Source organism: Silurus aristotelis, assembly GCF_946808225.1.
Source record: "Silurus aristotelis genome assembly, chromosome: 19".
Classification (NCBI taxonomy): domain Eukaryota; kingdom Metazoa; phylum Chordata; class Actinopteri; order Siluriformes; family Siluridae; genus Silurus; species Silurus aristotelis.
The window spans coordinates 5,321,876-5,331,543 of NC_139592.1; the positions used below are offsets into that span (position 1 = coordinate 5,321,876).

General features: G+C 37.8%; 1 protein-coding gene across 1 annotated transcript; it reads left to right on the forward strand.

Moving 5' to 3' along the window:
- The first annotated feature begins 2,555 nt into the window (after positions 1–2,555).
- dffa (DNA fragmentation factor, alpha polypeptide) lies at positions 2,556–8,680 on the forward strand. The gene is made up of 6 exons (XM_083570725.1): positions 2,556–3,261; positions 4,300–4,458; positions 4,539–4,693; positions 5,474–5,660; positions 6,622–6,749; positions 8,065–8,680. Exons 1-6 carry the CDS (start codon positions 3,168–3,170, stop codon positions 8,278–8,280), a joined length of 939 nt encoding a protein of 312 aa, XP_083426851.1. The 5' UTR covers positions 2,556–3,167; the 3' UTR covers positions 8,281–8,680.
- Positions 8,681–9,668: the final 988 nt, after the last annotated feature.

Sequence of the window (9,668 nt, forward strand, 5' to 3'; positions counted from 1 at the left end):
ATGCTGATATTCTGTCCTCGATAAGCAGTCATTGTTTTTTGCCCCCCAAAAAAAGAATCTATCAGTTGTGTAGGTGGGAAAACAAACATACAAACAAACAAATAAATATGTGTATACAGTAAGGTTAGGATTTATGTCTTATGATTTAACTAATATACAATTATTTTAAATAGTATAATAAAATAAAATAAGAATAGACATTTTCTCACTTGTTCGTACATACAGGTTCACATATTGACTGCACTGATCCCCTATACCAATTCTGTACGTTCCAGCATCCTGTTGCTTCAAGTTGGTAATCATCACTCTCAACAAACCATGTAGGTTTCGAAACAACATAAATCTCTCTTTATGAGCTATTTTACTTTTGGAACTGCTATTTATTATTAAATTGCAATGTTTTTGCTCCATCTTACAAATATGTTTAGCATCATTTAAATCCCATTTCAGATCAGTATGTCTAATTAAACGTCCACCTGAGTATCCAATCATGTTAGAGTGCCCCACTGGACCTGTCAGATCAAAATCAGTAGGCAAATTAACCTCATTAACTTTAAATAAACCAGAATCGCAAATATCTTTGTGTATATAAAATAAAAAATATCTAATGTAAAAAAACTAATATCTGACCTGAAATCAGGAAGAGCATGACTATGAGCAGGATGTTCATCTTGCACTTTAAATCTTCTCCTTTCGGTGTATCTAGCCCACTGAGGATTGCTTCACTGGTCTTTAAATTGTTGTTAAATGATTTTATAACTGATCATGTTAAGCAATTTCCTGTCTGAACAGGATGTTATTTGTGTTGTTGATATAAATTCACATGAACTCACCCAAATGTTCTGTGTTATACTGATCATACACATGATGTAATCAGTGATGGTCATTACGTTTGCCTTTTCATGTGAAATTGCACTTCGTGGGTATATGGACGTGCTCAAGGGCACACAAAACTTTATGCTTATGTGGACATCACTTTTGTCCAGGATTGTTTGTAGATTTCTCAGCAGTTGTTATTTTTCTGAATAGCAAAAATCAGTAATCATTAAACATGGTACGGTTAAAACACAATAAAGAGAAAGACAGTGATTGTGTCTTCTTCAGCTTTCATTAATATTTTATTTACATTAAAATATAATTTAATCTAATACGATATACTATAATGATTTAGGATGACAGTAATAATATTAAAAATAATAAATAAATGATAAAATAAACCAATGAATGAATGTAATTCAGAGTAAATATGAATTACTACATGTTAATCTGAATTCTATTATAAAATCTATTACTGAATCTTGACACAAACAAAGTGTTCATTTTGTAGTGTTGTTACGTGGGAAATTACTACATCTCATCTTGAGAAATCATAGTATGACAACACACAATCATTCTAAAATTCAAAATAGAATGTCTGGTTCAGTCTGACTCAACAAAACATTGTGATTTGATGTATTCCGTATATAATGTAACTATGAAACTAATTTTGCATTCCCAATAGAAACTATTTTTTGTATTACTACATATGAACCAATATTCCTAGAAATGTACACATTACAAAAAGTGACTGATGATGCTTTGTATGTTTTTTTTTTGTTGTTTTTTTTGATGTGTGCTCTTCTTTCTGGCAACAAGCCATAAAAGAAGGATCACTTCACAAGATTCTGTCAGAAACAGTGTTTCTTAACAAGACCCCCTTCGTGGTCTATGGCTGGCATAATTATATAAACATTCTTTTGATATGTTAACATGATTTCATGATTTCAGTCCTTGCTGATTTTTTAGGTGCACTTTCATGCTGTGAGTGTCTCATTCTATGAAATCCCAATGGGATTGCATTCATTTCTGGTGACTGGGAACACCTGCGATTTTCAATTCAATTACATTCAATTCAAGTTTATTTCTTTAGCGCTTCTTACAATGGACATTGTCTCAAAACATTGTCATAAAGGGATACAAAAGCTCCGCAATAACCGTGTGGAAAGGTCAATCCATTCCCCTCACCATTACACCACCCTCACCAGCCTGAACTGTTGTAAGAAGGCAGGGTCCATGGGTTCATCCTGTTTATGTCAAATTCTGACTCAACCAGCTGTGTGATTCAGCAGATTAATAAAAAAAAGTCTGCATTTTTCCAGAAAGAGAGAGAAAGAGAGTTGGTTTCTGTAAAGCTGTTTTTGGGACAATGTCCACTAATGAAAGCGATAATGAACTGAATAGAATCTAAGTTACTAAAGTATCCTTATTGTGATCTTCATGAAGCCTGTGATTTTAAATGTCATGGGGGTGGGGTTCAATTCTTTACTTAGGAAAACCGCAGTAAATTATTAATAAATATAACTGGGGGAGATTTGTTTGTGACTTTTTGACTGTATACATTGTTTGGTATGTGTATCATTACAACTATAATCAACGTTATGGACTCAATCACTGTGGTTTTTATTTGTATTTTTATGTATTGTTTTTTTAAATAGCAAATTCAAAATATTAACAAATATTATCATGAACATAAGTGTAAATTATCTGAAAATAGGTGTACAAGGTGCTCTGATTTAGCAAATGGTGCATCTTTCCAATATGGCGGACGAGCTGGCGTATGGTAGCAGAAGTCACCCTGACTAACCTATTCACTAGCTGGTAGTTTGCTGTGTTTAAAAATGGGATTTGAGCGCTAATATGGGGTTCGTGTGCTACTTTTAATGTTGTTCTCATTGACAGTGAGGTCTGAGATGTGTATTTTATATGATAAGTCATTAATATCGGTGTAGCTCTGCAGCTAGCCAAGCAAACTCGATGTTGTATTTATAACGCCTGAGACTGCGATCAGACCCAACTAGCCGATCTATAATGGCGTACGTGGTATGTTTCCAAATGGCTCGATACTCCCTACTGTAGTACACTACAGAGGGTGAAATAGAATGGCGGATGCACCCTATGTAGTGTAATACGTATAAAAAATGAAACTAAATGAGTTTTAAGGAAGTTCCCTATCTGTGTACAGTATATTAAGCGCACCTGAGCGGCTGAGAAAAACACTAGTCATGAATGTGCGCTCACAGGAAAGTCTCGTATTTAATCCATAAAGCTAAATTAAACTGGATTGACTAGCTGTCTTTGAACCTGAGTGGAGGGTTTTGAATGTGTGTTTGTGTGTAATTGGGAATATAATGTCCGAGATAAAACCTTGTAAAGTGTGTAACTGCAGCCGTCAGAAATACTACGGTGTGGTGGTGGTTTCATTAAACCAACTCAAAGTCAGAGGTAAGAAATAACTTGAATGAACACTACATTAATGCACACATTTACCTTTAAGCTCTATAATATAATCATATATGTATCGTTTAAGTGTCAAAGGTGCGGAATTACAATAAAACACGATAAAGCAAATGTAGGACTTTAAAACTAGTATTAAACCTTCAATTATAATTATCTATCTATCTATCTATCTATCTATCTATCTATCTATCTATCTATCTATCTATCTAACATACTGTATTCATAATGTGTAAATATGAAATGTATGGGAAGCTTGTAATGATGTGTCGGTTCTTTGAATCGATTCTTTTCCGAAGTTCATCCGGGTATTTTTCATTCTGTCAGGTATTAATTTCTTTCTTCCTTTCTTTACTTTCTTCAAGTTTTTGTTTGGTCTCTCCTTCCTTCCTTCCTTCCTTCCTTCCTTCCTTCCTTCCTGCCTTCCTTCCTTCCTGCCTTCCTTCCTTACTCTTCTTACATTCTTCCTTACATCCATCCATAAATCCTTCCATCTATACTTCCTTCCTTCTTCCTATCATTTTCTGCTTTCTTCTGTTCTTCCTTCCTTACTTATTTCTATCCTTTCATCATCTTTTTGTCCGTCATGCCTTCCTTCTTTCTTCCTGTCTATCATTCCTTTTTCTTTACATCTATCTATCTAGCTATCATTCCTTCCTTCCTTCCTTCCTTCCTTCCTTCCTTCCTTCCTTCCTTCCTTCCTTCCTTCCTTCCTTCCTTCCAATTTTTCCTTCTTTCCTTATTTTTTTTCTCGAGGGGGGCAGAATGTCTGTCACTAGTTGCTGCTTGTCTGAGTAACTTTTTTTTTTTTTTTACTGCAAGTAGACACTTGCCCCCTGCAGAAAATCTTTCCCACCGATAATGCACTTTCTTTTTCTTCTTCTTGTTCTTCCGCTTTTTCTTCTTCTGCTTCTGTTAATTTTAATCAGCCGTGATTTTACATTCAGGTACTAGCACATGACTTCTCTCTTCTGTTGTTCCTCATGATTGTGGTCCAATTTATAATCGGAATCTCTTTTTTGTTAGGTAGGGAAGCATTGGGCTTCAGCGCCGACACGCCAGTGTCCGTGGTGCTCGACGATGACGGGACCATTATGGAAGATGACGCCTACTTCTTATGTCAGCCTCCAAACTCCAAATTCATGATCTTGCAAGATAAAGAGACGTGGAAGTCTTTAAAGCGATGTACGGATGTCTGTGGGTGAAAAGCTTTTTCTTTTGTATTTGTCTTAACCTTGAAACCTGATCAGTTTTGTTGTTTGTAGATGACGGGGGCACGGCGTGGCTCACGAAGTCTTTTGACGTGGGCTCGGATGCAGTAGACAGCACTCATGCTGGGGTAGAACCCTGGCGTGGCTTAGCTGAGCAGCTGAGACAGGACCTAGCCAGCATTATTCTCATGTCTGAGGACGATTTACAAGTGGGTTTAATCCTTCAAACAGTTCTCTCTTAATAGGAACATGATAAATGGGAGGATTGTTTTCCGATTTGTATCCAATTGTCATTACATTTTATGTTGTGTAATATCTGCAAAACAAGTTATGGAAGCTACAAACAGTCATTCCCTCACCTGCTCTCTATTTTGTCTTGTATACACCAAATCACAGCTTTATTAAGAAACTAGAAATTGTAAATTTCACAGTCTTAAAAAAAGTGAAAATACGCATTGGTGTACAAATGCAAAGCAACAGTGACTAAACATTTGATCGTTTACTGTTGCTGTTATTTTCGGCTTTTAGCTTTTTGTTCGCACCGGTTTAATTGAATCCCTCCCTGAGTGAGTCACGAGCGAGCTGATCGCGCAACCTGATGCTCCGCTTTGCATAACTTGCAGGTTACAGTCATCTTTGTTGCGTTTAATATAAAATGCTCCTATGCCTTGGATGACTTGGGACACACACTTTTTTCCTGCTGCCTTTTGACCCCAGTACTATTCCCCTATTTTGCAAGCGGCTGTGTTCTCCTGCCATCATGCTAACGGGGAACTTGAAGAGCTCATCTAATCGTTTACAACAAATTTCATTATCGATTAGTTCTTCCAGCCCTAAATATAACCCTTTGGGTTGTTGTTTATCCGTAACTATTGTCTGAGCTTCAGTTCCAGAAAATTAATCAACACCTGCCGAGCAATCAGAGTAGAAGACTGAGCTGTTAATAAAATTTGTATTAATGTGTGCTTTTACATGTGTGTTCACTGAAGACTTTGGTGGATGTACCTCGTGTAGCCCTGGCCTCAGCGCTCGCCTTCCCAGAGCAGAAAACGCAGGATTTACAAGACACCTTGCAGAGAGTGCTGGATCGCCGAGAAGAGGAGCGACAGTCCAAAGAGCTGCTGCAGCTTTATCTCAACGTTGTGGAGAAAGAACGCAGTCAGGATTTGCCACAAGGTAGGAATCGGATTTCCTGTACACTATCTTTCTTTCGGCTTCTCCCGTTAGGGGTCGCCACAGCGGATCCTCCGCATGTTTGATTTGGCACATGTTTCTATGCTGGATGCCCTTCCTAACGCAACCCTCCCCATTTATCCGGGCTTGGGACCGGCACTAAGAGTGGCTGGGTTTGGTTCCCTGACCGGGGATCGAACCCGGGCCGCAGCGGTGAGAGCGCCGCATCCTAACCACTATTGTTCTGAAAATAACTTGCGACTGATGTCTGATAGACATCCTGCAGCCAAAAGGTGGTGCCATTGTGCTGTGAAAGATAATACTGTTGCGTGACAAAAGATACACTATATTGCCGAAAGTATTTGGTCACCTGGCTATAAGTACGGTATGTGATTTTTGAGCATTGCATTCCACATTAGTCCAGATTTACTCTTATAATTCCCTCCACTTCTTCTGGGAAGATGTTCCACTAGATTTTGGAGTGTGCTTATGGATATTTGTGTTCATCAGCCATAAGGGTGTTATAAAAGGCAGGTACTGATGCAGGTAAGGAGGTCAGCGTTTACATTTATCCCAAAGGTGTTCAGTAGGGATGAGATCAGAGCTCTATAGCAGGCCACTTAAGATCTTCCTCTGCATAGCATGTAAACCAGATCTTTAAGGAGCTCACTTTGTGCACAGGGGCATCGCCATGCTGGAGCAGTTTTGGGTTTCCAAGTTCAAGTGAATGCAAAATCCTATTATAGCGCATCTAAAGACGTCCAGTACAATTTAGAGTGCCTCCAGTTGTGTGAAACAGTTTGATAAAGAACCACATATAGGAGAAAAGGGCAGGTGACCCAATGCTTTTGGCAATATAGTGTATGTGCTGCCATTCAAGGACTAAACTTGAATCGATTATTTGATCCATGGTGCTAAAACAGTATTTTATTCAGTATATATATATATATTTTGTCTGTTGCAGGTGAAACTGTGCAGGATGGAGCAGACAGCATGGACGTGGACTCGGCTGTAGGGTTCAGCACCAGGACATTGCTGGTTCTAAAGGAAAAAACTAGTCCTGAAACGAGACTCTCCAATGAGGAACTGCAGGTATGGGACTAATGTCATATAGGTGTACATCTACGTCTACTTAAACAGGTTATAAGAGGGGCATTGGGCTGCTTAGGGTTCATGTGCAACTTCTTACGTATTTAATTTGTATATATAGAAATTCATAAACAGTTTTAGGAAAAGGAAAAATCACTAAAACATTTCCGACTCAAGGGGTTAAAAAATGTTTTTAGTAATAAGGGAATACTCTCACGTATTAATTCTACACACACTTCTGATCAAACTTGCACTTTTTTCTTTGTATTTTTCATGTTAAATAGATCTTTAGGTGCCAATTCAGAAATACTTTCTTTGTGAGATCACTCACAAGCTGCCTTGCTGAGACAAGTAGCTATCGGAAGATTTGAAACAAGGCCCAGAAAAAATCATCTGTATACGGCAGATGTCACGTCTTGGCTGCTGGAGCAATAACAGAATAATAAATTGGGGTCACCAGATTTACCCTGCAGGGGGAATGCCTGATTTAATCTGTTTAATCATCTCATCTCAATCTTCCTACAAGTATCAACACCACTGTAGATAAAAATTTCAACCTGCACCTGCGAGAGCTTTTTGCGGTTACAATAAGTGACATGTAATAAATTACATTGCTACACACGTCTCGGTGTTTTTAAATAATTTCGACATGTCAGACTATTATTATAATCAATCAATTTAAGGGAAGTGACAAAAATGTGCAGGAATTATATCTGCTATTTTCGGGAACCCGTAATAATAACGCTGAATGTCAGGCATTTTGTTCTCTGCCGCCACTAAGGTCTTTTTAAACAAAAATGTAGAAATTACTCATTTATTAGTATATTTTGTGCTTAACTAGTTCACTGTATTATACTATATTATGTTAGCTAGTCAGTTTTTTCTGTGCAGCAGGACAGCATTTACTTGCCAGGTGAGCTAGTTAATGAATCAGTGATTTGTCTACACCAGGGGCTTCTGTCTTGCGAAGATGTTTGAAGTTTTGTCTGGTTGGAATGTTTAAAGAACTCTTCCTTCATGTTTAAAATAGTTTTGGATGTCTACGATCTCGTCGTACCTGCAGTTGCATTTACATGCCACACGGGGGCACTAGCCCTTTTCATCATTTTTTACTCAGAATAATCCGGCTTACATTGTTCGTTATTACTTACATTATTTTACACAGTTGATCAGATTCGAAACTCTGTATTGAGTTGCGGAAATAAAGATCAATTGCCGAACAGTCAATTATAGCTGTACGTGACACAAACTCGCTCCGGCACACAGATAGCGAGGAGAGTTTTGAATACACAATGCCTTGATTTCACTGCGTGTGTAGACGGTGCTAAAGCGGGGAGTGGAGACGATGATGGGAGAGCTGCGCTGGGACAGAGACAGGACCACTGTTTTACTTCGGGCCTGTGAGGAAGAGCTGAGTAAACGTCTGCAGCAGGTCCACGCCATGCAGTCGCTCAGCGTTCACTCGCAGAAAAGCAATTCCACCTCCGCAACACAGCCATGTAAAGAGAAGACCGCAGCTAAACGCAGAAAATAGCCCGGGCGGTGTCGACACACTCCTTGACATGCTGGTGAAACACTCCTGTAGTCAAGGCTACGCTGTTTTCCATTCATTTTGACATTCAAAACTTTTCCTGACACAAGTCCTGACCAATTTGATTTGATTTTTTTTTACATCATATGCAAAACTGTTTAGTTTAACGATTGTCATTTGTGACCCAGGAAAAGTGGCATGATATTAGACACCTCACTGCCCTATGCGAATTCCTCATTTGATTCTATGCACATGGGAAATATTATTAATGACTTAGATTTAGAAATGTTTATTACAACTGTGAAATTTTATATAACCGCTTTACTTTTTATACAACAATCCATCATAAAAGATTATACCAATTGATGGGACAATTTTCAAATGATTAAAAACCTTCCTCTTTTATTTCTTGTGTTTGATGTGAATTCTTTAATACCTTTAATATCTTTAATTCTTTAAAACAAGAGGGATAGTTCACTTGTAATAAACCTTCGAGGCACAGGAACTCTACGATTCCACACAAAGAACAGTATGAGTTGCAAGAAATAGATGCTTACCCGGAGTTAAAGGTGACCTAATTAAATATCGATTTAGCTGAACCTCATTAGCTTCTAATGTATTTGAGGACTTTTTGTGTAACTTCGAATATTATGTGTCTCATTGTAATTTCAATGCTTGCAGGCTGTGTTTAATCAAGTTCGAGTCTGGAAATATATAAGAGGGAAAGCACATGAAGGTCTGGTCCGATCGCAAATCACATGCACTTTTTCAATACTTCACCTCAAAATTTAATTATAACTGCAGCCTAGAATATATACACAATATCGGTTATTAAATGTGACCTGCTTAGTAATTACACAAGCAATACTGGCAAGGTACAATGTGTACTAATAAAGATTTACTGCTAATAATAAAGCTTTCAATCATTTAGAATGATTTCTTATAAGAATAGACAACAACCTAGTCAGTAGTGTTTAGTATTAAAGTAAATTAGATTATTTTGCACCGTCTTTCCTGAAAACACTGTATTTAGAGTCTTGTCCAGGAAAACCTTTTACATGGTCTTTTCTAATGGAACCGAACTACTACAATAGACTTTCATGAAGTGAAATACATTTTTCATATTTCCACATGTATAAGCAAAGCATTTTCAATTTACCTCCAAGTGAAAAAGGAGAAAATTGCTTTCCAGAATTGGTTCAGACTGCAGCGGGAGCACGGCACACGTTCTGACAGTTAGAATGCGAACTGAATTTCTGAATACAAACTGAATCGATTATGGTTTTGTTCCTTTCCAACAGCTTGATCAAAGCCTGGCGTTCACTGTATAAGGAAGCTACATAGAAATGTTTCATATCATTAGGCAATTTTACTGATTTCACCACTGTGGG

Excerpts from the sequence above, each read along its gene's own strand:
- dffa (XM_083570725.1), top strand. The coding sequence starts at position 3,168 with ATGTCCGAGATAAAACCTTGTAAAGTGTGTAACTGCAGCCGTCAGAAA. Across the intron at positions 3,262-4,299 it reads AAACCAACTCAAAGTCAGAG|GTAGGGAAGCATTGGGCTTC; the intron begins GTAAGAAATAAC and ends CTTTTTTGTTAG. Across the intron at positions 4,459-4,538 it reads GTGGAAGTCTTTAAAGCGAT|ATGACGGGGGCACGGCGTGG; the intron begins GTACGGATGTCT and ends TGTTGTTTGTAG.